General features: G+C 46.9%; 1 protein-coding gene across 1 annotated transcript in view; it reads right to left on the reverse strand.

The window, feature by feature from the left end:
* Nucleotides 1–19,086, reverse strand: part of LOC141048686 (uncharacterized) — a 75,734-nt gene that overhangs the window by 36,529 nt on the left and 20,119 nt on the right. Inside the window, exons 5-8 of the mRNA XM_073544525.1 lie at nt 14,909–18,972; nt 14,217–14,278; nt 12,349–12,512; nt 397–4,631 (exon numbers count right to left, since the gene is read on the reverse strand). Coding sequence (XP_073400626.1) covers nt 397–4,631; nt 12,349–12,512; nt 14,217–14,278; nt 14,909–18,972 — 8,525 coding nt within the window. The remainder of the gene's footprint in view (nt 1–396; nt 4,632–12,348; nt 12,513–14,216; nt 14,279–14,908; nt 18,973–19,086) is intronic.

The raw sequence follows: 19,086 nt of genomic DNA on the forward strand, positions 1-19,086 counted from the left end.
AACAGTGTAAATAAAACTCTATTGTTAATACACGTGATGTATAGGAATATTATCCCCATAAGGCCAAGTTCACACGCTCAGTATTTGATCAGTGGTTTTACATCAGTATTTTCCAGGCAAAATCAGGAGAGAAACAATCTGAGAAAAAGTACAGTAAAATAGTAAAATGTCACCACTTCTGCATTTTTCACCCATTCCCAGTTTTGGATTACAAATATTGATGTAAAATACTGACCAAATACTGAACGTGTGAGCGTGACCTTATAGGGATGATCAGATGTGAGAATATAATCTGCCATATCTGACAAAACATATTCATTCTGTGAACATGTACGGACCGCTCCTTAATCATAAACCGGTAAATATAAATGTGGAGATGCATTCATTGTTACTTACTATTCTGATTATTTGATTGCTCAGTGCTTCATAATCTGGAGACGATGTGTCCAGGAGCCTCTCGTTAAACGTGATATTAGTAATTCTGAATCTTAACGGACAAACCAAATCAGCAGCTGGAGTTGTCTTGGTCTGAGTAGTTGTTGGACGCTTAGCAGTGGTAAGATGCTGTGTGGTAGTTGGAGGCTTTGTGGTAGTAGGAGACTCAGTGGTAGTTGGAGGCTGGCTGGTAGTGGGAGGCTGTGCGGTAGCTGGAGGCTCTGTAGTAGTGGGAGGCTCTGTGGTAGTGGGAGGCTCTGTGGATGTTGGAGGCTGTGTGGTAGTTGGAGGCAGTGTGGTGGTTGGAGGCTGTGTGGTAGTAGGAGACTGTGTGGTAGTTGGTGGTTGTGTGGTAGTTGTAGGCTCTGTAGTAGGATAAGGCTGTGTGGTAGTTGGTTGCTCTGTGGTAGTGGGAAGCTGTGTAGTAGTTGGAGGCTCTGTGGTAGTGGGAGGCTCTGTGGTAGTGGAAGGCTGTGTGGTAGTTGGAGGCTGTGTGGTAATGGGAGGCTCTGTGGTAGTTGGAGGCTGTGTTGTAGTTGTAGGCTCTGTAGTAGTGGGAGGCTCTGTGGTAGTTGGAGGCTGTGTCATAGTGAGAGGCACTGTGGTAGTCGTAGGCACTGTGGTAGTCGTAGGCTCTGTGGTAGTCGTAGGCTCTGTGGTAGTCGGAGGCTCTGTGGTAGTCGGAGGCTGCGTCGTACTGAGAGGCACTGTGGTAGTGGGAGGCTCTGTTGTAGTTGCAGATTCAGTGGTAGTTGGAGGCTCTGTGGTAGTTGGAGGCTGTGTTGTAGTTGGAGGCTCTGTAGTAGTAGGAGGCTGTGTGGTAGTTGGAGGCTGTGTAGTAGTTGGAGACAGTGTGGTAGTTGGAGGCTCAGTGCTGGTGGGAGACTGTGTGGTAGTTTGAGGCTCAGTGCTGGTGGGAGGCTGTGTCGTAGTTGGAGGCTCTGTTGTAGTTGGAGGTTCTGTGGTAGTGGGAGACTCTGTGGTAGTGGAAGGCTGTGTGGTAGTTGGAGGCTGTGTGGTAATGGGAGGCTCTGTGGTAGTTGGAGGCTGTGTTGTAGTTGGAGGCTCTGTAGTAGTGGGAGGCTCTGTGGTAGTTGGAGGCTGTGTCGTAGTGAGAGGCACTGTGGTAGTCGTAGGCACTGTGGTAGTCGTAGGCTCTGTGGTAGTCGTAGGCTCTGTGGTAGTCGGAGGCTCTGTGGTAGTCGGAGGCTGCGTCGTACTGAGAGGCACTGTGGTAGTGGGAGGCTCTGTTGTAGTTGCAGATTCAGTGGTAGTTGGAGGCTCTGTGGTAGTTGGAGGCTGTGTTGTAGTTGGAGGCTCTGTAGTAGTAGGAGGCTGTGTGGTAGTTGGAGGCTGTGTAGTAGTTGGAGACAGTGTGGTAGTTGGAGGCTCAGTGCTGGTGGGAGACTGTGTGGTAGTTTGAGGCTCAGTGCTGGTGGGAGGCTGTGTCGTAGTTGGAGGCTCTGTTGTAGTTGGAGGTTCTGTGGTAGTGGGAGACTCTGTGGTAGTGGAAGGCTGTGTGGTAGTTGGAGGCTGTGTGGTAATGGGAGGCTCTGTGGTAGTTGGAGGCTGTGTTGTAGTTGGAGGCTCTGTAGTAGTGGGAGGCTCTGTGGTAGTTGGAGGCTGTGTCGTAGTGAGAGGCACTGTGGTAGTCGTAGGCACTGTGGTAGTCGTAGGCTTTGTGGTAGTCGTAGGCTCTGTGGTAGTCGGAGGCTCTGTGGTAGTCGGAGGCTGCGTCGTACTGAGAGGCACTGTGGTAGTGGGAGGCTCTGTTGTAGTTGCAGATTCAGTGGTAGTTGGAGGCTCTGTGGTAGTTGGAGGCTGTGTTGTAGTTGGAGGCTCTGTAGTAGTAGGAGGCTGTGTGGTAGTTGGAGGCTGTGTAGTAGTTGGAGACAGTGTGGTAGTTGGAGGCTCAGTGCCGGTGGGAGACTGTGTGGTAGTTTGAGGCTCAGTGCTGGTGGGAGGCTGTATCGTAGTTGGAGGCTCTGTTGTAGTTGGAGGTTCTGTGGTAGTGGGAGACTCTGTGGTAGTTGGAGGCTGTGTCGTAGTGAGAGGCACTGTGGTAGTCGTAGGCACTGTGGTAGTCGGAGGCTCTGTGGTAGTTGGAGGCTCTGTGGTAGTCGGAGGCTGTGTGGTAGTTGGAGGCTCTGTCGTACTGAGAGGCACTGTGGTAGTAGGAAGCTCAGTTGTAGTTGCAGATTCAGTGGTAGTTGGAGGCTCTGTGGTAGTTGGAGGCTGTGTTGTAGTTGGAGGCTCTGTAGTAGTAGGAGGCTGTGTTGTAGTTGGAGGCTGTATAGTAGTTGGAGACAGTGTGGTAGTTGGAGGCTCAGTGCTGGTGGGAGACTGTGTGGTAGTTTGAGGCTCAGTGCTGGTGGGAGGCTGTGTCGTAGTTGGAGGCTCTGTTGTAGTTGGAGGTTCAGTGGTAGTGGGAGGTTCAGTGGTAGTGGGAGGCTGTGTGGTAGTTGGACGCTGTGTGGTAGTTGGAGGCTCAGTGCTGGTGGGAGCCTGTGTGGTAGTTGGAGGCTCTGTGGTAGAGAGAGACTCTATGGTAGTGGGAGTCTCTGTGGTAGTTGGACGCTCTGTGGTAGTTGGACGCTCTGTGGTACTGGGAGTCTGTGTAGTACTTGGAGGCTGTGTGGTAGTTGGAGGTTCTGTGATAGTGGGAGGCTCTGTGGTAGTTGGAGGCTGTGTCGTAGTGAGAGGCACTGTGGTAGTCGTAGGCTCTGTGGTAGTCGGAGGCTCTGTGGTAGTAGGAGGCTCTGTGGTAATGGGAGGCTGCGTCGTACTGAGAGGCACTGTGGTAGTAGGAGGCTCTGTTGTAGTTGCAGATTCAGTGGTAGTTGGAGGCTCTGTGGTAGTGGGAGGATTTGTGGTAGTTGGAGGTTCTGTGGTAGTGGGAGGCTGTGTGTTAGTTGGAGGCTGTGTTGTAGTTGGAGGCTCAGTGCTGGTGTGAGGCTGTGTGATAGTTGGAGGCTGTGTAGTAGTGAGAGTTTGTGTAGTACTTGGAGGTTCTGTGCTAGTGAGAGACTGGGTGGTACTTTGAAGCTCAGTGGTAGTTGAAGGTTCAGTGGTAGTGGGAGGCAGGGTGGTAGTCAGTGTCTCTTTGGTAGTCGTAGGCTCTGTGGAAGTTGGAGTCTGTGTCATAGTGAGAGGCACTGTGGTAGTCGTAGACTCTGTGGTAGTCAGAGGCTGTGAGGTAGTGGGAGGCTCTGTGGTAGTAGGAGGCTCTGTTGTAGTTGCAGATTCAGTGGTAGTTGGAGGCTCTGTGGTAGTGGGAGGATTTGTGGTAGTTGGAGGTTCTGTGGTTGTGGGAGGCTGTGTGTTAGTTGGAGGCTGTGTGGTAGTTGGAGGCTCAGTGCTTGTGTGAGGCTGTGTGGTAGTTGGAGGCTGTGTGGTAGTGGGAGTTTGTGTAGTACTTGGAGGTTCTGTGGTAGTGAGAGGTTCAGTGTTAGTGGGAGGCTGGGTGGTAGTCGGTGGCTCTGTAGTAGTCGGATGCCCTGTGGTAGTCGGAGGCTCTGTGGTAGTGGCAGGCTGTGTGGTAGTGGGAGGCTCTGTGGTAGTAGGAGGCTCTGTTGTAGTTGGAGGTTCAGTGCTGGTGGGAGGCTGTGTGGTAGTTGGAGGCTGTGTGGTAGTTGGAGGTTCAGTGGAAGTGGGAGGCTGTGTGGTAGTTTGAAGCTCTGTGGTCGTGGGAGGCTCTGTGGTAGTGGAAGACTCTGTGGTATTCGGAGGCTCTGTGGTAGTTGGAGGCTCTGTGGTAGTGGAAGACTCTGTGGTATTCGGAGGCTCTGTGGTAGTTGGAGGCTCTGTGGTAGTCGGAGGCTCTGTGGTAGTCGGAGGCTCTGTGGTAGTCGGAGGCTCTGTGGTAGTCGGAGGCTCTGTGGTAGTCAGAGGCTCTGTGGTAGTCGGAGGCTCTGTGGTAGTTGGAGGCTGTGTGGTAGTTGGAGGCTCTGTGGTAGTTGGAGGTTGTGTGGTAGTTGGAGGTTCTGTGGTAGTTGGAGGCTGTGTGGTAGTTTGAGGCTCTGTGGTCATGGGAGGCTCTGTGGTAGTCGGAGGCTGTGTGGTAGTCGGAGGCTGTGTGGTAGTTGGAGGCTCAGTGCTGGTGGGACCCTGAGTGGTAGTTGCAGTTGGTCCTGTGGTGGTTGATATTGGAGTAGTAGTTTGTTCTGTGCTCGGTGCCATAGTGGGTACTGTTACATCTGCAGAAATAAAATATGACATTTACAAACTGTTTTGCTCCTTTTGTTATTTGTGGATCTCACTATAAAATCTCCATGAATCTCATCCTGGATTATAGAGAGAATTATACAGATGATTCCTATAGTTACTCACCAATTACTGACATGGTCACTATTCTGATTGCTGGAGCTGTGAGAAGACTTTGTACTGAGATCTTGGTTGGATGGAATTCACCATCCACATCAGTGTCCACATCTAGTAGATTTGATTGAATCTTATGTGAACAATGACGTGAATTCAGATTCAGCCACTCGGTGCTGCGGTGATGTAGTGGAGGTAAAGCTGATAAAGCTCCGCCCTCCTGCTTTGTAGCAATATGTTGAAATGGCAATTGGCCTTGTAATAGTCACTTTCAGCTGTATGCAGCCGACAAAACAGTTATAACTTAAATCATGAATGATTGTAATATGATCAGTCCAATTCAGCAGCCACAGTCCTATAACTTCAAATATTAATAAATCGTCACTGAATTATGTCATCTACATATTTTTCATTAGCATCAAGAGGAATATCAGATTATTCTTGCTTTTCATTTTATTTGATAGATTCCTCATGCGGATTCCATACTTGCCAGACATAGGGGTCTCTGTGCTCTGAACGGTTGCAATATATAGTTTTGATTAGGTAATAAAGGTATTACTTATATCAGGGGTCTAAAACTGAAGTGCGGTCTGGGTCCACTTAGAAAAATTCCATTATGGCACTGTGCATTATTTAATTTTGGTAGGGATGTTATAATGACAGAGGTCGTTCGTCTAAAGTTTGCTCTGTGTAGCTGCTACATCACTGTGTCATACAGGAAAATATGTATCTCCAATGTGTAGTGGCCTCTGCCAGGTCCTGCAGCACAACTCCTGATCAAAAGGTTAGGAGCTGTTCTGCAATACTCAACAGCAGCTGCTACACATTGAATAGAGCTGGGATCAGTATCTGTGTTTAATGTGGTTACATCCAGCGACCACCGGACCTGTTTTCAGCTGATCAGTGGGGCTCAGATGGTGTCTGCTGCAGCACGGTGTTGGCTGTAATATACAGCTGATACTCACACAGCCTGTACTCACTTGGGGGTGTTATTCACGTAATCCTCAATGCCATAAAAAGGCAGGTCTGAGTAATACATTTTGCCTGAGTCCACCGCACAGGAAACCATGGAACTGCCGGGGCTCTGGAGTTTCACAAAATGTCGGCAGAGCCCCAGCAGCACCGGAGACACACGCAGCTGCACCGGGCAGCACTGCTGGACACCCCCGCAGCGCCGCCGGGCACCCACAACACCGGAGACGCCCGCAGCAGCACCTTCGGACACCCCTGTAGCACCGACGGGCACTCGCAGCACTGGACACACCCGCAGCAGCTCCTGACACTGCAGCAATGCCGGACACCTGCAGCAGTGTCGGACACCCGCAGCAGCATCGGACAACCGCAGCGGCACGCCGCACATCTGAACATCCCCTCATCCCAGCCTGCAGCATCACTCCACTCCTGCCTACTCCAGCAGTGACCCTGGGATCCCGCTTCACCACAGCCACCACACCCGGTAAGCAATAAGACGCATGGATTATAAGCACCACCATTTTATTAAAAAAAAATTATTTCCTATTTTTCTCCTCAAAATTTTGGGTGCGCTCCGGAGTGTCTCATAATACAAAAAATACAGTAAGTGTTTGATACACTGCCGATTTTGCAAGTTTTCCCACCTACATAAAATCGAGAGACCTGCAATTTTTATCATAGGTACACTTCACCTGTAAGAGACAGAATCTAAAAATAAAAACCAAAAAATCACATTGTATGATTTTTAAATAATTAATTTGCAATTGATCTTGGCTTTCACAGACCTGTTAGTTTTTCTTTATGAAGCCCTTCTACTCTGCACTCATTACCTGTATTAATTGCACCTGTTTGAACTCGTTACCTGTATAAAAGACAATTGCCCACACACTCAATTAATCACACTCCAACCTCTTCACCATGGCCAAGACCAAAGAACTGCCTAAAGACACCAAGGACAAAATTGTAGATCTGCACAAGGCTTGGATGGGCTACAGGACAAGATGCAAGCAGCTTGGTGAGAAGGCAACAACTGTTGGCACAATTATTAGAAAATGGAAGACAGACAAGATGATTGTCAATTTTTCTTGGTCTGGCGCTCCATTCAAAATCTCGCCTCATGGGGTAAGGATGATTCTGAGAAAGGTCAAGAATCAGCCGAGAACTAAGCGGGAGGACCTGGCCAATTATCTAAAGAGAGCTAGGACCACAGTCTCAAATATTACTGTTAATATCACTCTATGCCGTCATGGAATAAAATCCTGCACGGCACACAAGATCCCCCTTCTCAAGACAGCACATGTCCAGACCCGTTTGAAGTTGGCCAATGACCATCTGAATGATCCAGAGGAGGCATGGGAGAAGGTCAGGTGGTCAAATGAGACCACAATAGAAATTTTTAGTATTATTATTATTTATTATTATTATAGCGTCATTTTTTCCATGGCGCTTTACATGTGAGAAGGGGTATACATAATAAACAACAAGTACAGTAATCTTAAACAATACAAGTCACGACTGGTATAGGAGAAGGAATGAGAGAGGACTCTGCCCATGAGTGCTCACCATCTATAAGGGATATATCAGCGGTACTGGTTTGGAAGAAGAAGAAGGATGAGCACAACCTTAAGAACACTGTCCCAACCGTGAAGCATGGTAAGGGAAATATCATACTGTGGATGTATTTTTCGGTAAAGGGGACAGGACAACTGCACCGTATTGAAGGGAGGATAGATGGGGTCATCTGTTGTGAGATTTTGGCCAGCAACCTTCTTACCTCAGTAAGATCATTGAAGATGGGCCGTGGCTAGGACTTCCAGCATGATAATGATGTGAAACACACAGCCAGGGCAACAAAGGGTTTGCTCCGTAAGACACATTTCAAGGTCCTGGAGTGGTTCAGCCAGTCTCCAGACCTGAACCCAATAGAAAATCTTCGGAGGAAGCTGAAACTCATGGGCGGACATACCGCCGGTTCAACAGGTGCGACTGCACCAGGGCCCAGAGCCTCCAAGGGGCGCTTCAAGGCGGCTAATGATGAGGGCAATCTGGCCGGGTTCTCCGGGCCCGAGGCTCTGGGGGTGCCTGGCCATATTGCCCTCATGTGTAGCGGCGGTACAGTGTAATATGCCACAAAAAAAACAATCTCAGAATCGGTGGGATCAGTTTAAGCGTTCCAGAGTTATTACATCATAAAGTGACACTGGTCAGAATTGTAACATTTGACGTGGTCATGAAGGTGAAAACGGGCTCAGTAGTGATGGGGTTAATGCACAGCAATACAGAAGAATGGCAGTGCATTAGCCAAGAGAACAATATGTAAAATGTTCACTTTCTATGATGGGACAAAATAAAAAGGTAAAAAAATAATTGAAAAAATCTTCACAGAAAAATCTTTGACTATTAAAAATGCTTTTTTATGTACAAAAAAAGCCGCCACTAAATAGTATCACTGTGTGTGGAATGAGAAAATGGAAAACGGTCTTAGGAGCACAGGAAAGAGACTCAGACAAGAGATGGGTTTAAACCACAACGCGTTTCGACGGAGGAACCGTCTTCATCAGGTCAATGAAGACCGTTCCTCCGTTGAAACGCGTTGTGGTTTAAACCCATCTCTTGTCCGAGTCTCTTTCCTGCGCTCCTAAGACCGTTTTCCATTTTCTCATTGCTCCTATCCTCCATTGGAGGCTTTCGGCTGGAGCTGCGGTGGAGACCTGACATCCTTGTCTGCCCCTGGGTTGCTTCCTAAAGGCCCCTTTACATTTAGCGATGCACCAGCGATCCTGACAACGATACGACCTGGTCAGGATCGCTGGTGCATTGCTAAATGGTCGCTAGTGAGCTGTCAAACAGGCAGATCTCACAGCGATGTAGCGACGCAGCAGCGGTCATTACTTACCTTTCAGACGAGGCGATCCTGACGTCCTCCTGCCCGCGTCCACACATCGCTCGTCGGCGACAGCAGGAAGCCCAGCACAAAGCGCCCGACGAGAAATGGAGCTGCACGATCTCGCGCGATCAGCAACAGACAGCGGGGGAGCCGGTCGGAGGTAAGTATCACACATAGCAATATCGCTGCTGCGTCACAAAATCGGGTGACGTTATAGCGATATCGCTAGCAATATCGCTATAACGTCACCCGATTTTTATGTGTAAAGGCCCCTTTAGTGCTTCTTTATGACCGCTTATCACTGACTCTTACTGTGTTTGGAATGGCTGGAGATAAAACTGTCCCATTATATAACCCATAAGGTGACTACCGTAGAAAAGGATAAATAAGTATAAACATGCACTTTATACTTCAACTCATGCAGTGAAAAACAAACCCTCATATACCACTGTTAACAAAAAAATGTGTAGGTCTCCAATTATGAGGATACTAATCTAAAAACTTGCTTTAAAAATAAAATAGCTTATAGTGGGCAAAAGAAGTAAAACAAAAACTTTTATAAATCTGGTATTGCTGAGAACGTACTCACCTGAAGAATAATGTTTGCTTGTGCACCTCTGTATGGCGATCAAACATGCTATTATTGCTTTTGGGAGAACGTGTATATCACATTGTGGGATCCATTTTTTCCTAATACTTGTTGTGAAGATAGAAAATTTGGGGCCAAAGCAACATTTTAGAAGAAAAATTGGATTAGGCCGGAGTCAGACACAACGTATAAAAATACGGTCCGTATTTTACGGTCGTAATAGGCAGAAATGTTCCCTGAACAGTGATCCCTATGTCATCCGATTGTAATGCGAGAAAGCAATTTTCTCGCATCTAAGCATCCATGTGACATCTGTATTGCATCCGTGTCGCTGGCTTGCAAAACGGACATATAATGGACCCCAATGACAGGTTTTAAAACACAAGTGAAAGAATAGATATAGACACATAGAATATATATATATATATATATATGTGTGTAATTGAGCCACAAATACTGTGTATATATATATTTATATTTCATAGAGTTCTACATAGCATTATAGTCGCTAAATCAACTGCCAGCTTCTGTAAAATCATTACAGAACCCGACATGAAATGACACGTGGTTTACATACAGTAAACCATTTCATTTCATTTAGTTTTAAAAATGTTTTAGACTAATAATTAGATTAGGGTAGGTGTGAAAAATTTGGGACATGTAGGTGTTAAATTAATGGGTAAATTAGTTGAAAAAAAAGTGTGGGCTTCCGCGGTATTTTCTCCGCCAGAGAGGGAAAGCCAGTGACCGAGGACAGATATTCATAGCCTAGAAAGGGACCATTGTTTTTGGCCCCCCCCGGCTACAAACATCTGGCCCCAGCCACCCCAGAAAAGGCACATCTATTAGATGCGCCTTTTCTTGCCTCTCTATTCCCATTGCCTTTAATAATGGAGATGTGTCAATAAGACAACTATCCATTATTAATCCCACAGTAATAAAGGGTTAAAAAAGACACACACACACACACACACACACTAATTAAAAATTATTTTAATGAAGCCGTGCTACTATGTGTATATATCTATTATTTCAATTCTTTATTAAAAAATAACCTGTCAGTGTGATTTTACAGTACACCGCACTGAATTGCCGGCTTTTCTAAAGGAGACCGGTGCGTATTTCTTGCAAGTCACACGTGTGATCTGTGTGTAATTCGTATTTTTCTCGCCCCCATAGACTTGCATTGGCGTATTACGGCCGTAATACGGTAACAATCGCAGCATGCTGCGTTTTTCTCAGCCCGTATAGTACGGGCGAGAATTAATCGGCTGATGGGAGTTGCCCCATACATTAACATTGGTCCGAGTGCAATGCGATTTTTTTCTCGCATAGCACTCATCCGTATTTCTCGCTAGTGTGACTCCAGCCTTATACCTAGGTTAAAATAAATTACCAATCTTTCTGTGTTCAGAACACAATAAAGATACATCTAGAAAATTTGGAAGCTTTTTAAAAAAGAACAATGTAACTTAACTGCATCCGAACCTGCACTGACCTCACAGTTCCAGTCTCTATAATGAGTCTCATTGTCGTGATATAATTGACGGCATCCACCCATTACATGCTGCATGAACATACAATCCTTTGATCGCATTGAAATTCACTGTACAACTTATGTAGTACAGTGCATTGTCTAACCCGACAGTGTTTGACTGACAGGAAGCCTATGGGACATGGACGGTGATGGAATTTGATAGGCTGAGGTGTATGCCAGACCCACAGGCATTGCAGCCATTGACACTTACAGGCATTCGTGCTGTGGGGATTGCCAGTAGGATTACAGAAGAAGAGTTCTTCCCCTGTCAAATCCCTTAAAGGGAATCTGTCCCTCCTGGACGCTTTTAAGCTATTACTATGGGCATACAGGTAATAGAATGGTTAAACTAGTCTTACCTGTATGCTGTGGTGTAGATATTAAGAAAAGCACTTTTATGATAATGATTTTTAACAAGGCATGCGGTGCCTTGAAGAAATCCCTACTTCCTCTCTTCATTACAAAACCACATCACTCCCATACATGTCACACTGCCTTGTGACGTGCAGTTGCGTTGCCGTAATCCTGTGCATGCACCATGCACTCACACGGTTATTGGTACCTTAACCGCCCTTCTATGGGCAGTGTCTTTATCCTGTTTCTGCGCTGGCACCGGAGAGTCACTGCACAGTAGCGATATTGAGAGCGGCATCTGAATTGTTAAAGTGCTGGGATCAGAGTTAAGTCCGCTCTCGGCACATGCGTCAGGAGCTCAGCTGTGTATAGGCAGTCTCTGCTGCAGATAGCACAGGCACAACTCCAGTGCCTGCACCATCCAAGAGACATAACTCTTTACATCATTGAGGAAAACTACTTTCAATCTAGATGTACAGTTACATCAAAGTGTTGGAAGGGGTTAAGTCATCACCTTGAAGATAATGATGAATGCCTAGACCTATTGTACAGGTATCCTGCCCCTGGAGGAACAGGTTTCTCCAAAATAGGACTCGCCCAAAATTAAACCCAACATGCAAAACCATAAGGACGTTTTGTGATAGAGGGAGAGGTCCGTGAGCCCTGCACCTCCACGTCTCCTAAATCGTATGAAGATCATGTCCTGATCTAAGAGTAGACGCTCACCAAACAAATTTCCTGGCCAAACTGCAGAGAGATAGGGTGTGTGCACACGCTGTGGATTGGTCTGCGGATTGATCCGCGCGGATTTTGCAAAATCCGCAGGTATCTGCGGATTAGCCTGCGGTTTTGCCATGCAGTTTATCACCTCTACAATGGAGGAGACGGTAAACCGCAGCAAATCCGCGCAAAATCCGCACCGTCTGCACTGCGATTTCCATTTCCCATTGGATATTATGGTACTGTAAACTGCTGCGGATCCGCAGGGCCAAAACCGCTGCAGATCCGCAGCATAATCCGCAGCGTGTGCACACACCCTTAGTGACAGACAGGAGAGGGAATTTAGGAGTAGTCTCCGAAACACATAGACAATAAAAAGATAATATTCTTTCACTATAATAAATTACGCTGGAGAATGTTTTTTTTGCGATCAATAATTTACTTTTAAATAATACTGCTCTTTCTGAATAATAATTTTTGCTTATGGAGGGTTGTGTGAATATTATATAGTCCAGAATAATTCCAGTGTACATTTACCTCTAGATTGAATGCTCTGAGGATCAAACTCTAAATCCTCAACATTATTCGGCGGTGAGGTGTTTTTCAATCCTTCGCTCACTGCTTCAACCATCTGTTCGGAGGTAGGAGTATCTGTAGCATTTTCAGAAACTATATCCATGGTGGTGATTATAGAACCTTCCCTGCAGGACGAAACCAAAAAGTCAGGTTAGAAGTTCTGAAATATCCAGTATACTGACAGCAGAATTGGGGATATAGAGGGTGAGAATAATTTCATGGGGAAGTCTCTTATACACTGAAAACTATAGGGGAGATGTATTATATAATGCAGCTGAATTCTGGCTCACTTTGCTCTTTTTTGATTTACATCGTATTTACTGTGTTGTAAATACGTTTATCTCCTTGACTGACAAGGAAGCCTGGCTGGAAAGGGGATGTGTTCTTAGTGCAGCTCTGTGCTTCAAAAAATATGAACACAATTTTAAGGCAAGTTTTTAGCACAGAGTAAGCCAGATGATAGGTGCTGATTGGCAAAGAGAAAAAATATATAGTGGCGTCATCAATATTTTGTGACATCTTACTTCACTCCTGATGAATGGCTCTCTAAAATGGGAAACGCATCAAGCTGTTAGAGGTGATATGTATTGGTAACTGTGGGGAATGAACATCATTGATCCCTTGAATGTTCACGGATGATATCCCTCCTTTGAAGCAAATGTCCTGATCTTTTACTGTGATCATCTCATACGGAGACAATCTTGTGTCTTTCTATCTGTTGCTGGAAGGTGATGTCTATTTATGGTGTCTAGTGTGATGGATGACTTACACCATCACTGGATTGCTCTGGCTTTGTACCTGCTACAATAAGAGGGACACTAGTAGTCTGGGGTACCTTCCCTAAGGAGAGGCGACAATGAGCGGGGCGCCTATCTTGCATTTCCTATTAGGATGCCACCTCTGTGGTTAGGTAGGTTTGTATTGAAGCCTTTATATGGAGAGTACAGACAATTATAATTTTTGGTGTATCTGTGACACTTTCACCTCAATACTTCCCATTTATGTTAAAATTAATATTGATAACTCTGCCCCTTTATCTTTCCCATTGAAGTCATTGCAGATTTGCATTTGACATTTATTTTACTCAGGAGGTGATAAGTAACTTTCTTTCTTACATTGAACATTTCGGGTTGGTGACTGCCTCTGTCTTGGATTCCTCCCCTGGACAGGTGTCTGTTTAGTATAGGGTCCTATCTGAACAGGTCGTCTTGTTGTGACAGGTTGGCAAATATCATTTTCTGTTACATGTTTTGTGACTGATTGCTATTACATTGCAGTCACACATGTGCCCCTCCTGCACATACCATATAATAATGGGAGGCTCTAATCAGCTTAGTTTTTTCGTGTCCTTCCTACACCAATCATTCTCCTGAGGAGATATCACCGGAGCCATATTATAACATTTTCCCATAAATGTTCCCACAATTTGTACTGCAGAGCTGAACTTTACCTACGGACAGGAATTTGCTGCCATAGTCAGGCATTCTGATGGTTATAACTAGTAATCTTTGTCCACCTGGCGTTCACCGCGGTCTACAAGTGTCACGTCCTCTTCATTATGAAGTTGTATAAAGCTCAGACGCTCTACAGTACCTCAATACCAATTCTGCCTGTTGTGCTGATGTAGCAGAAAAGGGGACATAAGACCTCTATAGTGTTTAACACATGGGTAGCAAATACCTAAAATGTATCAGTAATCCCTCATGTAGTATCAGACTAGGATGTGAAATGTCCAAATGTGGCTAATAGTGGTGACGTCCCTGGATGATGAATTTCCTCCCAGATCATTATCACTGTGTCCTTCACAATCCTATACTATAAGTACTTACCGAAATCTCACGTTGATTATATAGAAGTTAACCTTGAAATATGGCTGTATAAGTACCAGTATCTGTAGAAATAAGATCAGAGGAAAAAAGAGTGAGATCTCCAGTAATGTGATCGTGGGATCACCCCCATCCTCCTGTGTTATAGCATCCAGTGTGATATGAAGCAGGCCATACTCTATAGATCTTACTGAGGCGACAGGTGATGGAGGAAACGGCACGAATATTGCTGAAAATATACCCCTGCTCATATCAGGAGTGGATCTAATTTTTTTCATTAAGAACAGTGTAAAAAAAACTCTTCTGTTAATACATGTGATGTATAGAAATATGATCCCCATAAGGCCAAGTTCACACGCTCAGTATTTGGTCAGTATTTTACGTATTTTACATCAGTATTTTCCAGGCAAAATCAGGAGAGAAATAATCTGAGAAAAAGTACAGTATATTAGAAAGGTGTCACCACTTCTGCATTTTTCACCCACTCCTGGTTTTGGCTTACAAATATTGATGTAAAACACTGACCAAATACTGACGTGTGAACGTGGCCTTATAGGGATGATCAGATGTGAGAATATAATCTGCCATATGTCTGCCTGGTAGTACATGACATAACATATTCATTTTGTGAACATGTACGGACTGCTCCTTAATCATATAAATATAAATGTGGAGATGTGTTCAATGTTACTTACTATTCTGATTACTTGATTGGACCGTGCTTTATAATCTGCAGACGATGTGTCCAGGAGACTGTTCGTAAACAATATATTCACAATTGTGATTTGTAATGGACAAACCAAATCAGCACGTGGAGTTGTCTTGTTCTGAGTAGTTGTTGGACGCTTAGTAGTTGTAAGTTCCTGTGTGGTAGTTGGAGGCTGTGTTGTAGTTGGAGGCTGTGTTGTTCTTGGAGGCTCTGTGGTAGGGGGAGGCATTGTAGTTGGAGGCTCTGCGGTAGAGGGCGGTTGTGTTGTTGTTGGAGACTCTGTGGTAGTGGGGGGCTGTGTGGTAGTTGGGGGCTCAGTGGTAGTTGGAGGCTGGATGGTACTGGGTGGCTGTGTGTCAGTTGTAAGCTTTGTAGTAGTGGGAGGCTGTGTTGTTGTTGTACGCTCTGTGGTACTGGGAGGCTCTGTGGTAGTTGGAGGCTCTGTGGAAGTGGGAGATTGTGTGGTAGTTGGAGGCTCTGTGTTAGTTGGAGGCTGGGTGATAGTTGGAGGCTGGGTGGTAGTTTGAGGCTCTGTGGTAGTTAGAGGCTCTGTGGTAGTTGGAGGCTGTGTGGTAGTTGGAGGCTCTGTGGTAGTGGGAGGCTGTGTGGTAATTGTAGGCTCTGTGGTAGTGGGAGGCTGTGTAGTAGAGGGAGGCTCTGTGGTAGTGGGAGGCTCTGTGGTTGTGAGAGGCTGTGTGGTAGTTGTAGGCTCTGTGGTAGTGGGAGGCTGTGTAGTAGTGGGAGGCTGTGTGGTAGTTGTAGATTGTGTGGTAGTGGGAGACTCTGTTGTAGTAGGAAGCTGTGTGGTAGTTGGCTCTGTGGTAGTAGGAGGCTGTGTGGTAGTTGGAGGCTCTGTGGTAGAGAGAGGCTGTGTGGTAGTGGGAGGCTGTGTGGTAGTTGGAGGCTGTGTGGTAGTCGGAGGCTCAGTGGATGTGGGAGGCTGTGTGGTAGTTGGAGACTGTGTGGTAGTTGGAAGCTGTGTGGTTGTTGGAGGCTGTGTTGTGGGAGGCTGTGTGGTAGTGGGAGACTGTGTGGTAGTTGGAGGCTGTGTGGTAGTTGGAGGCTGTGTGGTAGTTGGAGGCTGTGTGGTAGATGGAGGCTCTGTGCTGGTAGGAGGCTGTGTACTAGTTGGAGGCTCTGTGGTTGTGGGAAGCTGTGTGGTAGTGGGAGGCTCTGTGTTGGTGGGAGACTGTGTGGTAGTTGGAGGCTCTATGGTAGTGGGATGCTGTGTTGTAATTGGAGGCTCTGTGGTAGTGAGAGGCTCTGTGGTAGTGGGAGGCTCTGTGGTTGTGGGAGGCTGTGTGCTAGTTGGAGGCTCTGTGGTAGTGGGAGACTGTGTGGTAGTTGGAGGCTCAGTGGTAGTGGGAGGCTCTGTGGTAGAGGGAGTCTGTGTGGTAGTTGGAGGCTCTGTGGTTGTGGGATTCTGTGTGGTAGTTGTAGGCTTTGTTGTGGTGGGAGGCTGTGTAGTAGTTGGAGGCTTTGTGGTAGTGGGAGGCTGAGTGGTAGTTGTAGGCTGGGTAGTAGAGGGAAGCTCTGTAGTAGTAGGAGGCTGTGTGGTAGTTGGAGACTCTGTGGTAGTGGTAGGCTGTGTGGTAGTTGGAGGCTCTGTGGTAGTAGGAGGCTGTGTGGCAGTTGGAGGCTCCGTGGTAGTGGGAGGCTGTGTGGTAGTGGGAGGCTGTGTGGTAGTGGGAGGCTGTGTGGTCGTTTGAGTTTCTGTGGTAGTGGGAGGCTGTGTTGTAATTGGAGGCTCTGTGGTAGTGGGAGGCTGTGTGGCAGTGGGAGGCTCAGAGGATGTGGGAGGCTTTGTGGTAGTTTGAGGCTGTGAGGTGGTTGGAGGCTGTGTGGTAGTGGTAGGCTGTGTGGTAGTTGGAGTCTCTGTGGTAGTAGAAGGCTGTGTGGTAGTTGTAGGCTGTGTTGTAGTGGGAAGCTCTGTAGTAGTAGAAGGCTGTGTGGTAGTTGGAGACTCTGTGGTAGTGGTAGGCTGTGTGGTAGTTGGAGTCTCTGTGGTAGTAGAAGGCTGTGTGGTAGTAGAAGGCTGTGTGGTAGTTGGAGGTTGTGTGGTAGTTGGAGGCTCTGTGCTGGTAGGAGGCTGTGTGCTAGTTGGCGCCTCTGTGGTAGTGGTAGGCTGTGTGGTAGTGGGAGGCTCTGTGGTAGTTGGAGGCTCTGTGGTAGTTGGAGTCTCTGTGGTAGTAGAAGGCTGTGTGGTAGTTGGAGACTCTGTGGTAGTGGTAGGCTGTGTGGTAGTTGGAGTCTCTGTGGTAGTAGAAGGCTGTGTGGTAGTAGAAGGCTGTGTGGTAGTTGGAGGTTGTGTGGTAGTTGGAGGCTCTGTGCTGGTAGGAGGCTGTGTGCTAGTTGGCGCCTCTGTGGTAGTGGTAGGCTGTGTGGTAGTGGGAGGCACTGTGGTAGTTGGAGGCTCTGTGGTAGTTGGAGTCTCTGTGGTAGTAGAAGGCTGTGTGGTAGTTGTAGGCTGTGTTGTAGTGGGAAGCTCTGTAGTAGTAGAAGGCTGTGTGGTAGTTGGAGACTCTGTGCTGGTAGGAGGCTGTGTGCTAGTTGGCGCCTCTGTGGTAGTGGTAGGCTGTGTGGTAGTTGGAGACTCTGTGGTAGTGGTAGGCTGTGTGGTAGTTGGAGTCTCTGTGCTAGTAGAAGGCTGTGTGGTAGTTGTAGGCTGTGTTGTAGTGGGAAGCTCTGTATTAGTAGAAGGCTGTGTGGTAGTTGGAGACTCTGTGGTAGTGGTAGGCTGTGTGGTAGTTGGAGTCTCTGTGGTAGTAGAAGGCTGTGTGGTAGTTGTAGGCTGTGTTGTAGTGGGAAGCTCTGTAGTAGTAGAAGGCTGTGTGGTAGTTGGAGACTCTGTGCTGGTAGGAGGCTGTGTGCTAGTTGGCACCTCTGTGGTAGTTGTAGGCTGTGTTGTAGTGGGAAGCTCTGTAGTAGTAGAAGGCTGTGTGGTAGTTGGAGACTCTGTGGTAGTGGTAGGCTGTGTGGTAGTTGGAGTCTCTGTGGTAGTAGAAGGCTGTGTGGTAGTAGAAGGCTGTGTGATAGTTGGAGGTTGTGTGGTAGTTGGAGGCTGTGAGGTAGTGGGAGGCTGTGTTGTAGTTGGAGGCTGCATGGTAGTGGGAGGCTGTGAGGTAGTTGGAGGCTGTGTGGTAATGGGAGTCTGTGAGATAACTGGAAGCTCTGTGGTAGCTGGAGGCTCTGTAGTAGTTGGAGGTTGTGTTGTAGTTGTAGGCTGTGTGATAGTTGTAAGCTCTGTGGTAGTGTGAGGCTCTGTGGTAGAGGGAGGCTCTGTGGTAGTTGGAAGTTCTGTGGTAGTTGGAGGCTGTGTGGTAGTTGGAGTTTCAGTGGTAGTGGGAAGCTGTGTGGTAGGTGGAGGCTCTGTAGTAGTGGGAAGCTGTGTGGTATTTGGAGGTTTTGTGGTAGTGGTAGGCTGTGTGGTAGTTGGAGTCTCTGTGGTAGTAGAAGGCTGTGTGGTAGTTGTAGGCTGTGTTGTAGTGGGAAGCTCTGTAGTAGTAGAAGGCTGTGTGGTAGTTGGAGACTCTGTGCTGGTAGGAGGCTGTGTGCTAGTTGGCGCCTCTGTGGTAGTGGTAGGCTGTGTGGTAGTTGGAGACTCTGTGGTAGTGGTAGGCTGTGTGGTAGTTGGAGTCTCTGTGGTAGTAGAAGGCTGTGTGGTAGTTGTAGGCTGTGTTGTAGTGGGAAGCTCTGTAGTAGTAGAAGGCTGTGTGGTAGTTGGAGACTCTGTGGTAGTGGTAGGCTGTGTGGTAGTTGGAGTCTCTGTGGTAGTAGAAGGCTGTGTGGTAGTAGAAGGCTGTGTGATAGTTGGAGGTTGTGTGGTAGTTGGAGGCTGTGAGGTAGTGGGAGGCTGTGTTGTAGTTGGAGGCTGCATGGTAGTGGGAGGCTGTGAGGTAGTTGGAGGCTGTGTGGTAATGGGAGTCTGTGAGATAACTGGAGGCTCTGTGGTAGTTGGAGGCTGTGTGGTAGTTTCTTTTGGTCCTGTGGTGGTTGATACTGGAGTAGTAGTTTGTTCGGTGCTCGGTGCCGTAGTGGGTATTGTTACATCTGCAGAAATAAAAAAAAATTACTTTTACAAACTATTTTGCTCCCTTTGTTATTTGTGATTTCACTACAAAATCTCCATAAATCTCATCCTGGATTATAGAATTATAAAGATGA

The sequence above is a fragment of the Dendrobates tinctorius genome, unplaced genomic scaffold, assembly GCF_039654945.1.
Source record: "Dendrobates tinctorius isolate UK_male_01 unplaced genomic scaffold, ASM3965494v1 ptg000138l, whole genome shotgun sequence".
NCBI lineage: Eukaryota > Metazoa > Chordata > Amphibia > Anura > Dendrobatidae > Dendrobates > Dendrobates tinctorius.